The sequence below is a fragment of the Vitis vinifera genome, chromosome 3 (assembly GCF_030704535.1).
Source record: "Vitis vinifera cultivar Pinot Noir 40024 chromosome 3, ASM3070453v1".
NCBI lineage: Eukaryota > Viridiplantae > Streptophyta > Magnoliopsida > Vitales > Vitaceae > Vitis > Vitis vinifera.
This window is the reverse complement of record NC_081807.1, coordinates 6,040,901-6,064,162: the sequence shown is the minus strand read 5'-3', so window position 1 is coordinate 6,064,162 and position 23,262 is coordinate 6,040,901. Positions and strand designations below refer to the sequence as shown.

At 31.5% G+C, this 23,262-nt stretch overlaps 2 protein-coding genes across 2 annotated transcripts; both read left to right on the top strand.

Annotated features, from left to right (window-relative positions):
• The first annotated feature begins 6,036 nt into the window (after window positions 1-6,036).
• On the top strand, window positions 6,037-9,693 carry LOC104877300 (receptor protein kinase-like protein At4g34220). Its single transcript, XM_010649595.3, has 2 exons — window positions 6,037-8,041; window positions 8,778-9,693. Exons 1-2 carry the CDS (start codon window positions 6,418-6,420, stop codon window positions 9,422-9,424), a joined length of 2,271 nt encoding a protein of 756 aa, XP_010647897.1. The 5' UTR covers window positions 6,037-6,417; the 3' UTR covers window positions 9,425-9,693.
• Window positions 9,694-15,378: 5,685 nt separating this feature from the next.
• LOC100260676 (probable carbohydrate esterase At4g34215) lies at window positions 15,379-16,642 on the top strand. The gene is made up of 2 exons (XM_019218129.2): window positions 15,379-16,155; window positions 16,283-16,642. The coding sequence occupies exons 1-2, from the start codon at window positions 15,610-15,612 to the stop codon at window positions 16,493-16,495; spliced, it is 759 nt and encodes a 252-aa protein (XP_019073674.1). The 5' UTR covers window positions 15,379-15,609; the 3' UTR covers window positions 16,496-16,642.
• The last annotated feature ends 6,620 nt before the right edge of the window (window positions 16,643-23,262 follow it).

Genomic DNA, 23,262 nt, shown 5'->3' with positions numbered 1-23,262 from the left:
AAATTCATCCTTATTTAACTATTTTTGGATTTTTCCTTGTTTTTTTTATACTCTTTTATTAATAATTAAAAAATCAAAAATATTTTCTATTTTTAAATTATAAATAAACAAAAATTGTATTAATGATTCAAAAACTACGTTGAGAAATAATTTCTAAAAAAAAATTAATTTAAATAAATAAAAATTATCCTCTACATTTTAGAAGTAAATAATTTAATGATTAAAACGCTATTTAAAATAAATATATTCACTATTTTCTTTCCTTTTATGCTAAAAAGTATTTTAAAGCTTATTATTATTTTTTACTATTATAAAATAAAAAGTTTAAATTTGCTTTTAATCTTCCCCCATCCTTATTTTAATAACTTTTTTAACATGACTTTTGGTAATAAGTTATATGAAAGTAAATTTATTTACTAATGATTTTTTTAACTTATTTGAATTAATTGAAAATTTATCAAAAATAAGCAAAAAAAAAAAAAAAACAGAAAAATGATAGATAGAGAGTTTTTATTTTAAATATCTAATTAAAAAATTTTCGTATGACCTAATTTTAGAAGTGGATTACATCAGTATATAGTATAGTAGAGATTGAAATTTTCTTATATAAAATGGTTGAATAGTATATTTACTTCGTTTTAGACGAAAACAAGTAGTTAAAAATTATATAGATTATATTTGAGTTTAATTTAAAAATATTTTTCTAGTTTTTATTTTTATTTTTTTTAAATAATTTTTATTTTCTATATAGTCTCTTTTTGAAAATACGCATAATTAAAAAATGAATATTGAAAACCTTGTTTAGTACCATTTTTTATATGAAAATAATAAAAAGAATTAAATTTTATTTATTGATTATTCTTTTTTATTTTTTCTATTTTTTATTTTAATAATAAAATAAAGAAAATATAATATGTTCACGATTAATTGTGTATTTTACCAATTGTGTATTTTTTTTGTTAAAAAAATATAATATATTCATAAAAAAAAAGTCAAATTTAACTTTTCCACTTTTTTTTCAATCAAACTAATGGAATCATGTTTAATATACTTATAGGTAGACATTCACTACAAGAATATGGAATATGCGCCACTATACAAAAGTATTCATTAACTGTACAAGAGGTGACTACTCTTTGTGAAATATTTTAATCAATTTTAAATCATTCCTTAATTTTCTTTGTCACTCACATATTGTATACCAATGTCATACACTTTATTTAACTCTCATGAAAATTTCAATATTTTCCCTAGTAATGATGTTTGTGGAAAAAAATTGACTTTAAGTCATCCACCATTTTCTTAATTAAACCATTGAAAACATGGTTAACACATCTACGTGGACACATAATTTAGGAGGGATATGAAATTTGTGCCACTGTACAATGGTATTACACTAACTATACAAGGGAAATGTAGTAAATTTACAAGAGTGTACAAGACTACTATTTGTGAAAGATTTCAATCGATTCTGAACTACTTTTTTTTATTTTCTTTGTCACCCACGGATTGTACACTCATGTCATACACTTTATCTAACTCTCACATGAAAATTTCAATACTTTTCTCAGTAATGATGTATAGGGAAAAATTTTGACTCTAAATCATCCAACATTTTATCAACCAAACCATTAGAAACATGATTAATACAATTACTTGGACACATAACTTAAGAGGGATATGAAATTTGTGTTGTTATACAAGGGTATTATACTAACTATACAAGGGATATTAAGTCTATAAGGGTATACAAAGCTATTATTTGTGAAAGATTTCAATCAATTCTGAATCATTCTTTTATTTTCTTTATGGCCCGAGAATTATACACCCATGTCATGCACTTTATTTAAATCCCACATAAAAATTTCAATGTTTTCCCCAATAATGATGTTTGGGGAAAAAAATTTAACCCTAAGTCATTCGCCATTTTATGATAAATAATAAACACTATATGTCTAATTTGCATGTTAAAAAAAATATAATAATATTTTATGAAGTATTTAAAATTTGTTTAATATATAGGACAAATAACGTACGACATATTTATTATTTTGTAAGTAAAAAACAAAAAAAGATTTGCTAAAGTATTTAAAAAATATTTATTATATATTCTATAAATTTGAAAAAAAAAAAAGTATTTGATGTTGTCTAATTTAAAAATTAGAACAAACAAAAAATACTAATATTTTATGATGTGTTTAATACATTTGAGAAATAGTGTAAGCTTGAAATAAATAATAATATTTATTATATATTAAGTTAGTTTTCAAGGTATTTAAAAAATGTTTATTGTATATTATGTAAGTTTAAAAAAAAAAATATTTGATGAGGTATTTTAAAGTTATTTACAGTAAAAATGTATTTTACAATTATAAATTTTAACTATTTATTTCTCATGTTCTGTTAGAGAAAAATGACTAGAAAATCATTCAACTTAGTTCCAATAATAAACAGGTGAAAGAATGTGAAAGAGTGAAAGAAAGAACAAGAAAGATGCACCAAGGATTAGCTTTTCTATTTAATAGTCAATGATACTTCAATTCCTACTCTTTCTTTAGCTTTTCTATTTAATAGTCAATGATATTTCAACTCCTACTCTTTCCTTAGGCTTTGAATTTAAGTATGGGTAATAGGAGTAATTGGACTAATTGGACTAATTGAGTGTCTTCTACTGCTGTCACGGGGGTGAGTCCTGTTACCGACGTCCCTTCCAACATATCCTTGGGTTAAATTTGTACTTGGAATCTGGTGCCAAACCACGTGTAGCTGCTGCTCGAAGTATGGACTCTCGCCAGCAGCTAGCTGGACTCCCCACTCACAAACAGCTCCTTTCTTTTACACTTTATTTTAATTTTGGCTCGATTAGATTCTGACAGGATCTTCAATCGACGGCCATGGTTCCTCTTATATGTTTTTCACGGGCAGCACAGAAAACCTCTTTTTGTAGGATGGCCACTTTGAAGCTTGATCCAGGCTAAATCGGTTTGTCGATATGTTTAATTTGTATCATCTAAATCGCGTCAAGTCTATGGGCAATTCGGATTCGATGCCAATTGCCAAGGCTTGTTGTAGATTATCAAAACGGAATAATTATTTTAGAATTTGTAAAATATAAATCATTATGTACTAATTTGATAGATATTTTAATAATTAAATGAAAATAATAAACTCATTATTCCAATATAATTAAAAAGTAAGAAAGATTAGAACGTTTTCTTATCATTTTTGTGTTTTATTATGTTTGAATAAAATAACGTATAATATAATATTAAATGAATAATAATATGTGGGTTCTAGTTTTGATAGATTATTTATACATTCAATTTGTAACAATCCTAATAATTTTATATGATTATTTTTTTTAATTCAAACCCAATGTTAAGCCATTTAAATCAGGGGTACAATTTGGGTTGGTTGACCCAACTTAACTTGATGTTTGTGCGGGGTTAGATAATCATTTTCAATATTTGGATTGAGTTTGAATTAGAATTTTTTTTAATTGGAGTTTAATTTAGGTTGCATTCGAACTAAATGGCCTAACTCAAACTCTGATATAATGTTTTTATAATATTTATAATTCATATTATCATATATAATAATATTTATTTTCGTTTTCTATTTTCTTTTTTAAAAAATAAAATATTATATTACATCATATATTTTTTATTTTTTTAGAAAATATGTAAATTTATATTTATTTTTTTTACTACCTTAAATTTTATCTTATTTACTATTTGAATTTTAATATAAATACATTAAAAAAATTAAAAAAATATTATAAATAGATTTTGAATTATGTAATTCAAGTATAATTCTATCAACTCGAATCCGATTTGAACAATCTAAATTGAATTCAAATTTAGTAAAATGAGGTTGAGTTGGGTTTGAGTTGAATATCTTGGATTACAATTCGGATTGGATTGAGTTCAAGTTGATTGTTTCTTAATTCGAGTTGGACTTAGGCTAATTATCAACCCAACCAACTCACCTAAGTTACAACCCTAGTTTAAACATTGACCAGATCAAATTGACCACCAAATACCATTTAAATGATGTTATTATCTGAAGTTACAAATTATCGTGTCATTGTTAAAGGAAATGAATAAAAGATCTGCAAATTTGATAAACCGTAAATATAAATTTATCATAGAATAAAATAAGAAAATTAACTAGAGACCTATGGTTAAGACAAGGCTCAAATAATAAAGCCATCTTAGAGGAACGGTTGGACTTTCTCCTAATCTCATATATGCGTTGACATGGAGTAGATGACCCAATCATTAATATGGAGCAGCCAGACCAAATTCCATAATGCCATGCAATAACTTTAATATAACTATATAAGATGCGCCCATAACAATGATGGGATAACATTAAATGGAGCTAAAAAGATAGCTGCCACAATTATGGGAGAAAGCATGAAGGCATAGAATGAGGAGTGGCTTAGGTTGGGATGCCACATTCTTTTTGAAATGGTCTGCAAGTTTAGTTAGTTGTTGGGGCATCCATGATTGAAATTTGAAAGTAGAATTAAAGCCCCACCCAATTTTTTCCTAATAATTACTTGGCCATGGTTCAATGAGAATGGATGGCTTGTCCTTTGTTTATTAGGGTAATAAACTATTTTGGTTCTAGAGAAATATTAAAAAAAAAAAAAATTTTCATATTTGGTTAATTGATTGTAAGTTTTAATTTACTATTCTTTTTAATAAACTATTGCGATAATTATGTTTGGTTTCTCGGAAATTTGAGCAAGAGAAATAAAATACAAAGGTAGAAAAAGAAGAAAAAAAGTGAAAGAAAATAAAAAATAGATTAAAAGTTAATAAATTATTTTATTTATTGATTAAAATTAATTTTATTTATTTTAATTCAATGATATAAAAATTAAATAATTTAAAAATACATAAATTTTTAACTAATTTTAATTATCTTTTAGTTTAGTAAGTATTTTGTATAGTACAATTGAGAAAATCATTTTTTTAAAACATTTTTTCTTTCTTTCTTTTTTTAGTGTTTTTTGAGAATAAACATAATGTTAAGTTATTGAAGGGAAGAAAATCCTATAAATTTTTTTAGGTGATTTTTGTTTTTGTGAATTTTGAGGAAAACACAAGAAAGAGAAAAAAAAAATGGAAGAAAAAATAGTGGATGAAAATTAAAAATAGATTTAAAGTTAATAAATTATTTTTATATATTATTTTAAACCCATTTCACTTATTTTAATAATTTTAAATAAAAAGAAATAGTTAAAAAATATTTAAATTTTTTATTAATTTTATTTCTATTTTATTTTCTTTCATATTTATTTTAATAAAATCACACAAAAACTATTTTCCTTAATTTTTTTTTTCCTTTTAGAACCAAACATAACATATCATAAATATGATATATTTATGCTACCCTCAAAATACATATGCATTTAATATTGTCCTTAAGATATAACATTTACATTTAATATTATTGGTCTAAAGAGTAAACTATTTCATGTGCCAAAATAGCAATCTTATTTTTTATGATAAATTTGGTAGTACTTTTTACTATATCATTTCATGGATTAAAAAATTAATACTAAGATAAAAATTTTCAATTATGTTTAGTTCTGAAAAGTATTAAAAAAAATTGATTTTCTCATATTTGGTTTCATCATGAAAAATATAAAAAAAATTAAATATAATTAAAATTTATATAACAGAGTAAAATAAGTGAAATAAATCTAAAAAATAATAATAAAAATAATTTATTGACTTTGAATCTCTTTTTTTCGTATTTTTCTTTTGGGGTATTTTCTCCCCAATTTTCTAAACAACTTTTATTTTAACATTACATTGAAAAACAACTTGAATGACAAAAAATAACTTTAATACACTGTCATTTTAGTACTGGAAGATTTTCTACTTTTTAATTTAAAAAAAAAACAAAAAAGAATAAAATTTTCCAAATGTGCTATTACCAATTCAATACCATTATTATTATTATTATTATTATTATTTATTTATTTATTTATTTATTTTACCAGAATCAAGATTACAGAGGCAACAGAAGTAAACAATGGAATTGGGGTCTCTCTGTGATGGGGCACAACTCACAATAATCACATGGCGTCTTGTAGTAAATGAATTATTCCTTTTTCTCTTCTTTTTCTGTTCTCTAGACTCACAGTTGGCTAAGGTCGACGGTGGCCTCACTCATTTATACTCATCTTCCCATACATGTAAAAAATGGGAAAGTAAAAAGGAAAACCTTTCATTCTATACTCTGTGCCTCCCTGCAAGTCCCATCAATTTTCCTGCATTTTCTTTCTCTTTCTGGTAACCAGAACAACAATAGCTAGAGTTGGTCACCATCTCTTTGTCGCTCTCTGCCTTTTTTTCTCTATGAATTTGTAGTGGAAATGTGGAATCAGTTGGAGAAAGCATGAGTTTCAACGGGGATTATCTCTGCTCATGGTGGAGGATCACTGCGTTTGCGTTTGCTTTTGCTTTTCTTCTTCTGGTTCGGTGCTCCGCTCTCAACTCCGATGGAGGTCTGTTGCTTTCTTTGAAGTACTCTATCCTCAGTGATCCGTTGTTTGTGTTGGATAACTGGAATTACAACGACCAAACGCCATGTTCGTGGACCGGAGTCACGTGTACTGAAATCGGAGCTCCGGGCACGCCGGATATGTTTCGGGTCACCGGTTTGGTCCTCTCCAACTGTCAGCTTCTGGGTTCCATCCCAGAAGATCTCTGCACGATCGAACACCTTCAACGTCTTGATCTCTCCAACAATTTCTTCAATGGGTCGTTGCCCACTTCGCTCTTCAAAGCTTCTGAGCTCAGGGTGCTTTCTCTTGCCAACAATGTGATCTCCGGTGAGCTGCCGGAGTTCATTGGTGGTATGAAGAGTCTGCAGCTTCTCAACCTCTCCGACAACGCCTTGGCGGGTACGGTTTCAAAGAGTTTGACTGCTCTGGAGAATCTCACGGTAGTTTCATTGAGAAGCAACTACTTTTCGGGCGCTGTTCCTGGTGGATTCAATCTGGTTCAGGTTTTAGATCTGTCATCCAATCTTTTCAATGGGTCATTGCCCATAGATTTTGGTGGGGAGAGTTTGAGCTACTTTAATCTCTCTTATAATAAGATCTCCGGAACAATACCGTCACAATTCGCCGAGAAAATCCCGGGGAACGCGACAATTGATCTCTCGTCGAACGACCTGACAGGCCAAATTCCAGAAACTGCAGCCTTGATTTATCAGAAACCGGCGTCGTTTGAAGGAAATCTGGATCTGTGCGGAAACCCGCTGAAGAAACTCTGCACAGTACCTTCTACGCAAGCTACTCCACCCAATGTAACCACAACCACGTCTCCTCCCGCGATTGCAGCCATACCCAGAACAACCGACTCAAGCCCAGTAACAAGCTCGCCTCAGACCCAGCAAGAGAGCGGGATGAATCCCGGCACAGTCGCAGGAATCGCTGTTGGAGACTTAGCAGGCATCGCTATTCTTGCCATGATCTTCATCTACGTTTACCAACTGAAGAAGCGAAAGAAACTCAACGACAACGAAAAGACGGACTCATTGAACAAACCCATTCCAGAGAAGAAAGAAACAACCCAAGCGTGGTCGTGCTTAACAAAACCAAAGAACGGCGAAGAAGAAGAGACCGAGACTGAGACGGAGACTGGCTCTGAGGGCCACCGCGATGACGGTAACAAAAAGGAGATGATGAAAAATGGGGAGGGCTCCGTGGTGACTGTGGACGGAGAGACGCAGCTGGAGCTCGAGACTCTGCTGAAGGCGTCTGCCTACATATTGGGAACCACTGGGGCGAGCATTGTGTACAAAGCTGTGCTGGAGGATGGAACCGCGTTGGCAGTGAGGAGGATCGGAGAGAGCCGAGTGGAGAAGTTCAAAGATTTCGAAAACCAGGTGAGGCTCATAGCCAAGCTCCGCCACCCAAATCTGGTTCGTGTTCGAGGGTTTTACTGGGGTTCAGATGAGAAGCTCATTATCTACGACTATGTCTCCAATGGCAGCCTCGCCAGCACCGGTCACAGTAAGCTCTTCTCCACCCCTCTCTCTCTCTCTCTCTCTCTCTCCCCATGCGCACTTTAGCAAAACTCTTCATTTCTTGCTAAATTACGCTGACAAACCATCGTCCCCGTTGGGGTCAGTCTTAGGCTGGTGCCGTCACTACCGTGGACCAGGTGGACCCGGTACTTTGGTCGATAACCAATCTTCCGTAATCTCACCGTTGGATTATGTGGGTCCTCTCCTCTGAAGTGGGACTAGTGAGTGACTATTGATTTACCTGAGATCTGCACCGTCGGCAGTTTGTGAGTTTGTCGGTAACGATTACGTAGAAATCCGACGGTGTGGAAAAGGAGTCGTCTTTGTGCAGGGAACCTAAGCCCATAATACGGTGGATGTCAGCCTTCTGGTACACGGTCCACCGGGTCATGCGGGATAGAGAATAAGTCTCGAACGCGCGTACAAAACGGCATACATACATCAATCCATGTCTCAATTGCCTTTCGGAAATCCACTGATCATTCACTTTTGGCTCCATTTCTTTTTCAGTCATTCAATTTTCATCCACCTCCCAAATACCTTTCCTCTATAGAACTGTTGGGGTCTTAAATTCATATGAATGTATATTTTAATTCTTTTAAACTATTATGTAACGCATTATTGGCTAATTATGTAACACATCATTAGCTATATATATATATAGCTAACTGCCCATATGCCTTTTTTTTTTTTTTTCACTAAGACATGGTTAATATTTTCAGGAAAGATGGGGTCATCGCCGATTCATATGCCGCTGGAACTCCGGTTCAGGATAGCCAAAGGAGTGGCTCGAGGGCTAGCCTACATTCACGAGAAGAAGCACGTGCATGGCAATCTCAAACCCTCCAACATCCTCTTAACCCCTGAAATGGAACCAATCATCGCCGACTTCGGCCTCGACCGCTTTCTCTCCGGCGACTACACCCACAAAGATGACGCTTCAGGCGGCCATTTCAGCAGACAGCGGTCCACCACCTTTCACGACCACCCACAGGACTACCCCACGGCCGGCACCTCCGCCGGCATCCTCTCCCCGTACCATCCCCCGGAGTGGCTCGGGACCCTCAAGCCTAACCCCAGGTGGGACGTCTACTCGTTTGGAATCGTTCTGCTGGAGCTTCTAACGGGACGAGTGTTTCTGGACCGGGAGTTGGGTCAGTTGAAAGCCGGCGGGTCGGGGATGGAAGAGAGGGACCGGGTTTTGAGGATGGCGGACGTGGGTATAAGAGGTGACGTGGAAGGAAGGGAGGATGCCACGCTGGCATGCTTTAAATTAGGGTTTAACTGTGCTTCATCGGTCCCGCAAAAAAGACCCACCATGAAAGAAGCGCTTCAGATCCTGGAAAAGAATTCACCCACCTCACACTAATGATGTAAATGGGCCCACATAACGGCCCAATATTTGGATTAAAGTTGAATCTTCCATCTTTGTTGACTTGAAAACGTTAGATGTTTGCATGATTCTGTACTCTTATTTTACAAGAGAGATGAGAGCCGCTGATTGGTGAATGATGTGTGGCTCTGATTTTTGCGAGGTGACTTTAATATTTTTGTTATTGTTATTATTATTATTATTATTCCATGTAACATATGTTGTAGTTTGTGTAATAACATTTTGTTTCTAAATCGATTAGTTTAGGTTGTTTTTCGGAGCAAGATTTTAATATATATTTTATTTCTTAAATTATGAAATTATCATGTCATCCTTGTCATCTTCTGGTCAATCACCGATTCACCATCACGTGAATTTGTTTATTATTTATTTTCTAAATTCAATAGAAAAATAAAAGAATTTAGTTTTGTCTTTCTTAAATTTTATAAAAGAAGAAATGAGATTATATGGTAAGAGGAAGTACAATTATATGAAGCATCACGTGCGATGACAGAGATAATAAAAACACAAGGTGTCCCATCAAGTAAAAGTGGCTCTAGTTTGTGGCACTTGTGCCCATAGTGCTTTTACCATAAATGCTTAAGTAAATAAATAAATATTTTTTTATAATATACTACATAATAAAAATAAAAATAAATTAATGTGACATCTCACCTTGCATTTATAAATAAGTAAATTTTTATAATATACTGCATAATATAAAAAAAATTAAAAAATTTGATGTGACATCCCATATTAGATTAGGAAAGTTCTTGTTACTATATAAATATGGATTTCTTTTGTGATAACCCATTTGGATTTAAAACGGATAATATTTACGAGATTGGGAGTGAACCATTATAAATGGTATCAAAGCTGATCTCTGACCTCGGTGTAGGGGTTTGTTTGCCCCGTAGAGTTATTCGTTTGTTTGGTCCCATAAAGTTATTCGTTTGTTTGACCTCGCAATATCGTGAGACACAACAATGACGTTATGTCGCATGGAAGGTATTTGTAACATCTCACATCGGATAGGGGAGAAAGCTTTTGACACTATATAAGTATAGACTTCTCTTAACCTTGTAAACGCATTTTAAAGCCGTGAAGGCCCCTTTGGGTCTAAGACAAATAATGTCTACACGATTGAGAGCAAATCATTACAATTGATGTAACATGATGTTATCATATAAGAGAATAAACTTAAATGAGTCTTGAAGATAAATTACTTATTTAACTTAAATGGCAACTACCAAGCTCAAGCATTAATATTTAAATATGTTGTTGTGTAATAATGCTTCTTTTAAGTCGGGAGATGGATCATTCAAATGGTGGTGGTCAAATATTATAAAAGGCTTCATACATTTTTATTAGACATTAATTAATATCTAGATGAAGTGAGTGAAATGTGATATGAATAGGAGAAAAAGTTTTTTACTCCATGTTTCTATGAATTTTTTATTTTAATCTTATTAATGTATTTTACAGTTATAAGGGTTCTTTAAGCTCACTGTGAATAATATTTACATAATTTGAAGCAGGTCATTATATGAAATAGTCAAAACTCAATTGAAATTTTGGTATAAGAGGCAAGGGTTAGGGTTCAGGTTGAGCGTAATGTTGAAGTGCAATGTGCTATTATTTTGGGATGGGTATTTGTCTATTCCAAACTTTGACCCTTACCTATTCAATTCTTGCACATACTAGTTTGAATTATAAGTTAGGAAGGTGTGGGTTGAGCCATGAAAGTTGCAACCCAACTCAATCTTTATTTTTCCAATTTGATTGTTGAATTGCTTGTGAATTTTGTTCAAAGACTACTTTGATGAAACAATGCTCGTAAATTGTAAGAAATATAAGTTAAAAATCATAGTTTTAACTAGAAACCAAAATGGTATGATTGGTATAAATGAACCAAAGAGTCAACCACATGATCCTAGGGCATCCTAGTGCTTGAAAATTGCATTGAAATGAATATTGAGCATAAGAAATGGTAGGAAATGAACCAAAAGGTTCAAAATTGTTAAAGGATCAAAAACTAAAATCATCTTATCTAAAAATCAATTAACTAAGATGAAATTAATTATTTTTATATTATTCAATATCATACTCATGCGTGTCATTTCTAGATTTAACTATTCGAATACTCATTCACATTCACCTTAGAGATTAAATATTCGAAGAAACATAAGCCCATTCGAATATCAATTTGTGCAATGCAACCCAAAATTATTGTATACTTTCGTATGATGCATGATTTTAACAATGTTCTCCGATTTTTCAATTGTAATTTTTAATATATACCATATAAAAAACAACTAAAAATGCTCTTAAAAACCATTGTCGAAACAAATTCTAAAAATATAGTTACCTATTAAAAGTTCATCAAATTTAAAATATTTTTTTATATAAATGATTTTAAAGAACAATTACCAAAAATGAAATATCTCATGCTTTCCTACTAATATTTTTATTTCCTATTTTAAAATAGACTTGGTCAATCTGCATCTCTAAGATCTTCTGATCAAATGTTATCTTGGTCAATTTGCATATCCAATTGCTAGACAGGCTCAACCAAGAGATAGCATGGCAATAAATTCTACTAGATTGATTCAAGAAGGGACAATGGAAAGTTTAGGATGAGGGTTTGGATAGGCTTAATAGTTTGTTTAGGTTTTAATCATTTATATAAATAATTCTATTTAGAATTTAAATATAAAAAATAATTTTTAGAATTTACATTTTATAAAAGGATAGGATATTTATGTATAATATGAAAAATTTAAAATATTATCTGTATTTTTAATTATTTATTAGAATGGTCTATAAAATATACTTATGCTACGTTTGGTTAAGAAAAAGAAAAAAAAATATGAGAAACAATACGAGGGAAAGAAAATAGAAAAAGAAAAAGTAAAAAAAAGTAAAAAAAAAAAAAAAGATTTAAAATCAATAAGTTAATTTATATGCTATTTCAAACTTATTTCACTTATTTTTCCTCTTCTATACAAAGATTAAATAATTTTAAAATATATAAATTTCTAACTAATTTTAATTATATGTGATTTTTTTTATATATTTTTCATATTAAAACCAAACATGATAAAATCATTTTCTTTATTATTTTTTTTCCTTAATACTTTTTGTGAATCAAACATAGCTTTAAAAACTCCTTAAATTTTTTATAAAAAATAACTCACTTTCGAAACAAATTTTCAAAAACTTATTTCTAGTAAAGAACTTGTTCAATATTTTTTAAGATAAAAAACTATTTTTTATTTGCTCCCTTTGTTTCCTTGTTTGGTGTTTTGTTTTGTTTTTGTTTTGTTTTTTTTCTTTTTTTGTCAAGATTGATATGTTTCATTTCATTCTTTCATTTTCTTACCTTTAGTTTAACAAGCATAGATTCCACACAAGTTGTCACCAACTCTTAGCTAATTTGCCACAAGGTGTGAACCTATGTGATTGCTTAGTATGTCCAATTTTTATTCCATGCTTTCATTACTATATTGATTTTCTTTGACGATCAAGATAAATGAACTAAAACTATCATGCCTTATTATAAAAAGTTAATATGGCATAATAAGATAGTCTCAAAGTAATGAAGTTTACTCTTAAGAGATAACTATGATATAAATATACTAAATATGTGAGTTAAATGCACTAAAAATATAACATAAGGCTTACAAGGGCAAATTGACCCCCCTGAAATTAGGGAAAAAAATCCTTCTTTCACAAGGGTTTGAATCTTTACCCTTTGGATTAGGAGGAAACTTTGGTTACCACTTAACTATCCAATTAGTATTCTTGCCACCCCGACCCTTGTCATTATGAAAATCTAGTTTTCTTTCGAAAATTATGCATAATATGATTGATTTGATGTACAAGACAAATGTATTAAAACTATTAGGTTTCTTGCATTGTTTTTTAGTACACGTTAGCACTTCTATGTAGGCTCATGTATACAACCTTCAATGAACTATAACCTTGTAAGGCAGATTTTTTTGTCATTATGAAAGTCTAGGTTTCATGCAAAAATTAAGCACAATATGAATGATTGGATGTACTAGACAAATGTATTAAAACTATTATTGCCTTGCGAGAAGAGCCAATATATTTTGATGAAAACCTCAAAGATAATGAAATTGTTAGTTCAAGGATTCTCCTGATTGAATTTTGATGATTACAAAATAAGGTTAAGGTTACTAACATTCAAATTAAGGTAAGTATTTTTGGTTTACTTGTGAAAATTCAAACAATGCTTAAACAACCATGGAAGAAAATCAATACCATGAAGACTTGAAATCTTGGAAGACTTGGAGTGACCTAAGACCTTATATAAGATTGGTATTTGTTGGTGCACTTGAGTCTAAATCATTTTGATGCACTTAAAGCTTTAAATTGATCCATCCTTGAACATAAAAATATCATTTTCATAAAAAAAAATATTGGAGATTAAAACCTTGAACCAAATTCTTTTTAAACTTGTCCTAAAAGGTTTTAAGAAGTTAATCACAAATTGCTAGAGGTTTTAACTGGACTATTTAAATACTTTATAATGGGTCCAATTGAGAGGGTGAAGAATCGATTGAGCTGATTGGGCTTAATAAGTCAAGTGACACTTTGCAACCTTCTTACTTCAAATGGCTTAGGTGTATCCAATTAAGACAAAGCCTCAACTAGTCGAATTGGTTGTTCAACCAGTTAGGGTTGAACCCCAATGATCATCTATCGATGCATTAAATGCATAACAACTAGTGAATCAGTTAAAACGATTACTCGATTGGTCAAGACTTGTTTATGGCCACTGGGGTCCTCGAACAGAAAAATTATATATTAAAGGGTTTTAGAGCATTTATTAACAAGAAAACAACAACATTCAATAACAAAACCTCTTTTTTTTTCTTTTTTTTTTCTTTTTTTCGTTCAAAGCTCTTCCATAAGTGCATCCAACTCTCAACTTACAAACCATTTTGTGCACCTTCAAATCCTTCATAATCTCGTCTTGTATAAAGATTCTAATTTGCTACTAGGTTTGAAGTTCATTAATTCATTCTTACCTAACTATTAGGAAAGAAGTTATTTAAGTAGGTTTATTATTTAAGGAGATTGTAAAAGTTTACTAGAACCTTGAAATCCAAATGTAGAAATTGAAGGCTTATGGCTCAAGTTTTCAAGATAGTAGAATTCTTACTTGATTAAGAGTTTGATACTCAACTCAAGTTCCTCATGTACCTATTGTTTCAAACTCATAAAGCTCGGATTAGGTTTAAGTTCATTAGATTAGACATGAATTGGTAGGATTGTAAGGTTTTAAAATTTGGTTTAGTCAAGTTTAATTTAGATGAAACCCACTTACAATATTTTTAAAAATTTCTTCTAGATATTTATAATAAAACTTAAATATATTAGTCCATAAGAAAATATTTCAAGATTATAGCAAAAAATCAATTTTATATATCATTCTAATTACATCAAATGATATATGATCTAATTATCAGTTAATATATATATTAAAAATTAGAAATCAAATAAATAAATAATATAATATAAGATAATATGAATTATAAAATTATAGAAATATGATATCGGGGTTTTAGGTCATAGGCTCAATCATATGAATCTTATAATGTGTTTGACATTAAATTTAGGAAATGGTTTTAGTTTTTCTAATAATTAAAAGATAAAATATTAAAAAAATTAAAAATATTTCTTAAGATCATTACCAAATTGGTTATTAAACCTTGTAACCTTGAATTGGTTTTCCAATTCCATTATTTACGATGTCTAAACATGGTATTAGGTTTAAGGTTCAAAGTGAATGGGACTAACCCGAAGAAGTTATACTCAAGTCAAATCAAATCAAATCAATTGGATTCAATTGGTTGTTCATACTTGAAAATGGATGGATTTTTCATACACACTTAAAATTGCGGGAGGTGAATTTTTCAAACAGGATATTGGGAACTTTCGCGGGTAGCCGTGGCTTCTGCTAGGAATTTTCCTTGTTTGTAACCATTGTGGGTACCTATGATTTGCCTGCATCACTTTTGATACATCACCTGTTGGCTAATCACTAGCCCCATCTGGTGGGCGCCAAACACTGACCCCACCCACACCCACACCCACTCATAAAAAACCCGACACTTCACTTTCCCCCTTGACCCTCAACCCAGATCCTAGCCATGGGAATTGCAAGCTCAAACCAGAGCACAGAAAACCGCCCTTCCAAGCAAATCTTCATTCTCTCCGGCCAGAGCAACATGGCCGGCCGCGGCGGCGTCAACGGCCACCACAAATGGGACGGGGTGGTTCCGCCGGAGTGCAGCCCCGACTCCTCCATCCTCCGCCTCAACGCCCAGCTCCACTGGGAGTCCGCCCGCGAGCCCCTCCACGCCGATATCGATACCAAGAAGGCCTGTGGCGTGGGGCCGGGGATGTCGTTCGCAAACGCCGTGAGAAAGCGCGTGGGGGTGTTGGGGCTGGTGCCGTGCGCGGTGGGCGGCACCGCCATCAAAGAGTGGGCGCGTGGACAGCCCTTGTACGAGAACATGGTGAACAGGGCTAAAGAGTCGGTGAAGAGCGGAGGGGAGATCAAGGCGCTGCTGTGGTATCAGGGAGAGAGTGATACGTCGTCGTATAACGACGCTAAGTCGTACAAGGATAACATGGAGAGCTTAATCCAAAATGTTCGTCAAGATCTGGGCTCGCCTTCTCTCCCAATCATCCAGGTTCGTCAAATCCCCTAATAAATTCCATAATCTCAACATCTGATTGATTCAGAATTCAGAGATTATCATCCCAAAAGGGAAATCAACATGGATTGATTTGATGGAATTGATTCCAAATTGTGAACAGGTTGCAATAGCATCGGGTGATAGCAAGTACATGGAAAGAGTGAGAGAAGCGCAGAAGGAGATCGATTTTCCCAATGTAGTGTGTGTAGACGCCAAGGGATTGCCACTGAAAGAGGATCATCTTCATCTAACCACGGAGGCCCAGGTTAGACTTGGGCAAATGCTGGCTGATGCATACCTTGCCAACTTTGCACCCCCACCAGCTTCTTCTTGATTCTTCAAGGGAGAATTCAATCTCTCTTTCCTCTCCTGTCTTTTGACAAAGCTGTCTTCTTTATGCTCTTTTACTACCTTTCGTATCATAATCTTTTTGGGTATGTGTGTGTTATGTGTTAATTATATACCATGAGGTTTCGTTCCATTTCTGATTATAGAAGAACTAGTATTGGAATTCGGGATCATAGAAAAACTACTTCAGACCTAGTTGAAATTACTTGCAAAGAAAAAGCAGAAAATAGCAGAACAATCGACCAGCACTTCCGATGACTAGATCAAAAGAGCGAGAACAAAAATTGTATCCACTAAGCCGGTCCTACTCATGCAACAATGGTAAAAGAAAGAAAAACAAGATTCCTAGCTCCCACTTTTTTTCCTAAGCTTTCTCAGCACCCAAATAGACTCAAAAAAGAAAATGAGCTTACAACCCAGAAACAAAAACTTGCTGAAGAAAAAAAAAAAAACCTTATTACAGATTTAGCTAAAAACGCCATTAAAGGCGGAGCAAACCACGGTCAGAACGTGAAAAAACCAGTGTGGTTGAGTCTTCAAAAGCGAGAAGCCATGTGCGCAAGGCGCAGTTGTAGGTCTGTATGAAGAAACACCCTCATCTCTAACAAAATCAATGATTGCAATCTTGAAACCACCATCCCTTCAACCCCGAACAAATTTATTGATAATAAAAAGAAATCTCAGCAAAAACCCCAAGTTTAGGAAGTGGACAGAGGGGTTTGGAAGTTTTTAAGTAGAGGTTGCTGACCATGGAGCTAGTGGAAATACTTGCAGTGCAAAGAGAACACAGAGAATAAAAAACACTCCCTTACTAAATGTGTTTTTTGTTCTAAAAAAACATTAAACAATTTTCGAAAACACCAAACAAACAAACTTAATTATTTATGGGTTTCCCTAGTACCAAAATCACCAAAAGAATGGTCCATGGAGAGCTTGTTTGGATTGACTTATCAAAAGTCAAAAGCTTGTTTTTCAGCTCAATAAGAGTTTTTGTGTATATTTAGTTTATTTAGTTTAAAGAGTTTATGGTTTAAAAAAGAATTGAGTATGGAAGTTAGAAAAATGTTACTTCTCATAAAAATTCTATTTTAATTTATATAACAAGTTATTTCATGTCTAATAAAATTTTACCATACTAATATAACCTTCTAAAAATTGTCTTTGCCTTTCATTTCTAGCTAAAGTAAAAAATAGGAAGTTATCCCAAACAACCCTAAAATCTCTTTATTTTCGGAGATGTTTCATGAGATTTACTTCCAACTCTACTTGCACACTATTCATATTGTGTATGTGACAACGTTTAATTGTTTTTTAAGGGATTATTATTTTGAACTCTTTCAAAGCTCATAGATCTTCTACCATGGTATTGGTTTTATCTTCGATGTTTGATCTTTTGTCTCGAATGAACTCCTAATGGTCTTATGAACTCTCTAAATGTATTTTCATGTAATGCTAAGGTTTGTGTGTGTGTTTAATCTTTTTTATATAAAATTCTAACTTAAAAATCATATCCATGAAGCTTTTGAACCATTTATGTAATAAAAATAGTTAAAAATTAATTTTAACTATAAAGATATCATATTACAAGGGATGAATCAATAGCCCGATCCATTAAGTGGAAGCTCAATCCAAGAACATTACTGAAGAAGATAGAATTCTTTAGATATAAGGTTTTGCCAAAGTCAAAGGGAGGGAATGATCATTTCCTCCCTCCCCTTCCTTTAATGGTTTCGATTTTACAATTCCATTGAGGGGCTTGGGGCATGTTTGGTAACCGTTTTCGAAAACAATTTTTAAAAATAGTTTTTGAGAATAATTTTTTAAAACAATTTTAAAAAATAGTTTTTGAGAATAATTTTTGAAAACTATTCTTTGATTTTTGTAAAACAAAAGTCTATTTGAAAACCTTAAATATTTTTAGCTTTTAATATTTTTAAATATGTTTTTAAAATAATTTTTATATATAGTATTTTATTTTTAATCATTTTATGTATTTGTATAATTATTTCTTAGAACAATCCTCAGAAAACAAATGAAAACATCATAAAACAACTAAAAGATGTTTTCTAAAAACATCCTATTTTCTATTATTAAGAACATAAAACGGTTTTTTTTTTGTCAAATGTATTTTCTGTATTTTTTGTTATGGAGAATAAAAAATTGTTCTAAAAAATAGTTTCCAAACAAGCCCTTGGCTTTCTTTCACAAATTTCTTTTTCATGATTCATGTAAGCTTTTCGATAGAGAAAACTCGACCCTTAACTAGATTAACATGTGATGGTTTCAAGAACAACTTGCTTTGTGGAGGTTGAGTCATTCTCCCAAACTTTGAGGTAGCTAGAATGTTTAGGTTAGCTATTTCTAGGTTAGGATTTTCCCTTGACTTGATGATTTGGTTTAGATAGGAGGCAAGTACTTTTTCTTGGGGTTTGTTTTTACCATTTTAGGACTATTGAGATTGAGCCTCTAAAAGTAAAATATGATATAACAAAGTTAGATTTAATTGTCCCCTTGTTATCTCTTTGATGTATTGACATTAATTTAAGCATTCGACTTATGTCTCTTGTATTGTACATAATTTGAATACATTAGAAGTTGTACAAAAGATACAAATCATGGATTCCTTGTAAGTAAATAAGTTATTCACAACCAATTCATGGAATGGGCAATCCAATAGAGACTATAATGCACTACCTCCTAATTGGAGAGATGACTTGTCTTGGCCATCGGGATGAGTTTCTCATGGTGAGTGCATTAATATATGTGATGCAAATTGGATAGAACTTATGGTGAATCATAACGCAAGACTATTAATTGTTATGATTCATCAAGCTATTATACTACATGGACTCTTAATCTTGAGAAGATATTGAATCTGTGCCAAAATCAATAGCAGACTTTGACCTATGGTTGAGATCTTAAAGTGATCATATATCTTTATGAATCGGATCACTATTGATGAAAGTTGGTAGTAATATGTATTCTCTATAAAGGCATCATGATATCTCATGGATTGAGACAATATGTCACATTGGGTGATCCAAAGGACATTTGATCATAAAATATGTGGTTGTAGTAATTCATTTAGTGGAATTTGACATATACTTATTGAAGCTAGAGTATATCAGTTGATCACATAATAAATGAGATTTGTAATTCAATGATTTAAGAGATAATCTTGATAAGTGATAACTCTACCTTGTTAGATTACAAACACTAATTCATGGGGAGTCTACATGCAATTGATAGTAGGTCACAAACCCGAACTTCATCTTGTTGTTATTTATATAGAGTATTGGAATGTAGTTAATTCTTTTTAGTGGAATATCAAATCAATTTTAGAATTAAATTATGAAGAAGTCAGTACTTTTATGAGTTCTAATGGTCCCAACTTTGACCTTATATACCATGATGACACAATTTATAAGGATTGGATTGACTCTAGGTTCACTCTTTTGCATAAAGGTGATTTGGTAATTATGTAAGATTGTACAGAGAATTGTGAATAAAGTCTCTGAATTAGGTCAATTGATTAATTAGATGACCTCATGTGGCTAATTAATCACTTATGACCCGTTTTGGGATAGATTAAGTGACTCTTAAGCTTTGGTCAACTCAAGTTACTCAAGCCTAATAACGAAACCCTATAAATACCCTTTTATGGGGTTATGGTTTCCTCATGACTTTAGTTAGTCGTCTTCCACCTCCAAAGAGAGAGAGAGAGAGCTAAGGTTTCCACACTTTCAAAGCCCACACTTTGGAATGCCAAGAGTGCCAAGATCACGATTCGAGTCATCGAACAGAAAATCTTGTGTACAAAACCTCTAGACTATTCAGATATGTTCTTCACCACAAATAATTGATTTAGGAATATTTAGATCCAAGTATAAGTATTATATTTCTAAATCTATAGGTAATAATTGTTTTATTATCATTTTATTCCACTGTAATAAATTTAGAGATGTCTAAGGATAGATACATGCATTTTACAAGATTCAGGGCATGAGAACAAAGTAATTCGAGGTTTTCAATAAGGACCTCCCCTACAATCTCTTTAGCAAGAAGCGTTAAGAGTTAGGGTTATCATTCTACTAATGGGAGTGATTACTCTAGGAATGATGACATAGTAAGCATTTTTTTATAGCACTAGCGGTTGTTCTCTTTCCATTGCTCAAAGTCATATGTCATGCGATTCTTATTTTGCCACTTGTTGATGATTTAGTTGATCTTCCCAATGAGAATGATACATTTTATTTGAATTAGTTGTGTTTTCTTCTTCACTTGGGTTTTCCTTAGTTTTGGAAGAGGTTAAGTCTAATAAGGTGTTCTTTCTTTCTTATGTAGTCCTTAATTAATTCCCATCTCATAAGCTTTTTTATTTCTTTGCATTGACTAAGAAAAGAAAGAGAATGAAGCTTTCTAATTCAATAAAAGGGTTTTGGGCTGAATTACTATTTTGTCATTGGTAGGTTTACAATTTGTAGAAGAAGGTGAAGTTGATTTAGTAGCAGGGACTTCTATTGAAGGAGAACTATTCCTTCACGATATCTATTTTGAGGCCAACTTGAGTTTGCCTTTTGTCCCTCTCTTCAAGTCTTGTTCCCAACCAATTTACCATAAATATCATTTATATGATCATGGTGTTGTTCATTTTGGATTACCTAAAGAAGCTTAGGATCACAATGAGGGATATACTATACATTTATAATGTTAAGAGGTCTTGCATCTAGTATGAGTGGGATTTGTCTCCTTAGACAGGTACGAATGGGTTCATCATTGGTCTTCCTTCAACTAATAAGAATTCAGATCCTAATAAGTAGGAATTTGGATTTTTAAAGGTCGATGATTTACTCAGTGTTCCTCAACCAAGTACCACTTCTTGTCAGGTACCATTAGAAAGTTTAGAAGTGAGAATATTATTAAGACCTTTTTTTTTCTTTTAGCAATCGAGGATATTGATTAGGTTCGAAAAAAAAAAAAAATTGTCAAGTGGTTTAGGATCGATGTTGTTTCTTTATGACCAGAGGCTTTTATTGAAACTTTCCAAGGTAATGTTTGTTTTTTGACTAAATAAAAAAAGTTAAAATATTTGATTTTTTCGATTCACCTAAAAATAATTCATTAACATCAACCAACATAATTAAATTAAATTTATTGATAATAAGTTCACTTTAGTTATATTGATTAATATTAATAAAGTATTTTTAACTGAATAGAAAAAGTAAAATATTTTTGTTTTTTCTATTCAATCAAAAAACAAACACCATCGTACACAATTTTTATTATTATATGATTGATTTCCCCTTAGACCCCTTTTTGTCTTTTAACCTTTGGTTCAAATTATTTTCAATTTTTGGAATGGGGAATCTTTTATTTGATTTGACACTCATAAAATCAGAACTATGAAAACATAAAAGATAAAAATAAAAAGCACAAAATCAATGGGTTCTATCGGATTGGATTGGGATTAGATTCAATTATGCGTCTTTTTCTAAACAATTTTTTTGTTCCATATCCCTAAAGATGATAACACACGTACATATTTTCCATAAAGAACAACAAATAAATAAGATGTACACGTGTACATTTTTCTAAACATTTTTTTTGTTCCATATCCCTAAAGATGTACACATGTACAATTATGTGAGCATCTAGAGATTGAAGTGGTACATATTTGGAATAGAACACAAATAAATAAGAGATGGAGTAGGTATTTAGTACGTGAAATGTTGGTCAGCGCCAGCACACCTTTAATCATATAATCTTTTTATACAATTAAGGATCTTTATATCATATCATCTGTGTAACAACTTTTTATTTTCTTTATGATTATCCCATGAAAAGGTATCCGAAGGAGAAAGATACATATGAATATCTAGATTTCGAAGTTTTTTTATGTACACAGTAGAAGGCCGATACGAGATCCGGATCCATCACCAACCCTGTCTTGTTGAGAAAGCAAAATGGGGATTTTCATGCCCTCCTCACCAACCCTCGTGGGGCCTACGTAATAGATGGTTCTAGATTTTCTTTCTTTTGTCTCCGTTACCTTGACATTTTTGACCTTTTTCTATTTTTGCTTTGCTTGCAAAATTCCTTTTTCTTATAATTCTACCCTTGTGGAACTTTGGTAACTATTTTCAAAAATAATTTTTTTATTTAAAAATAGTTTTTCATTCTCTAAAAAAAAATAATAAAAAAAATACATTTGATCCATTTTCTCTTTTATGTTCTTAAGAACTTAAATAAGATGTTTTTAGATATTTTTTAATTATTATTTTTGTTATTTTTATCTATTTTTTAGATTTATTTAAAAAAATAATTATATAAAGTTAAAAACATTTTAGGTTTCAAACAGACTTTTATTCTATAAAATATTAAAAAACAGTTACCAAACAGATCCTAAACTATTAAAAATATTAATTCATTTCATTATAATAAATAGATTATAAAAAAAATTGGGTATAGCAAAAATGGTTATTTTTTCATAGTATTATTTTGTATGTAAAATATAAAATAAAATATAGTAAGAATGAATTACATAAATTTATTTTTTGTCTCATTATTTTTCCTTTTCATATACTCCTTAACTCCTAAATATTAGTTTATATATATACATATTGTAATTGAGCATTTAGCCAAATAGGCCCTAAGGTTTTAATTAATTTTTATTATATTTGATATTTTTCATAATATAATTAAATATAAAAAATCATCCTTCTTCGTATTTATTTTGTTATTACTTTTGACAAC

Coding starts and splice junctions, on each gene's coding strand:
- LOC100260676 (XM_019218129.2), top strand. CDS start 15,610: ATGGGAATTGCAAGCTCAAACCAGAGCACAGAAAACCGCCCTTCCAAG. Junction 16,156..16,282: donor CTTCTCTCCCAATCATCCAG/GTTCGTCAAATC, acceptor AATTGTGAACAG/GTTGCAATAGCATCGGGTGA.
- LOC104877300 (XM_010649595.3), top strand. CDS start 6,418: ATGAGTTTCAACGGGGATTATCTCTGCTCATGGTGGAGGATCACTGCG. Junction 8,042..8,777: donor CCTCGCCAGCACCGGTCACA/GTAAGCTCTTCT, acceptor TAATATTTTCAG/GAAAGATGGGGTCATCGCCG.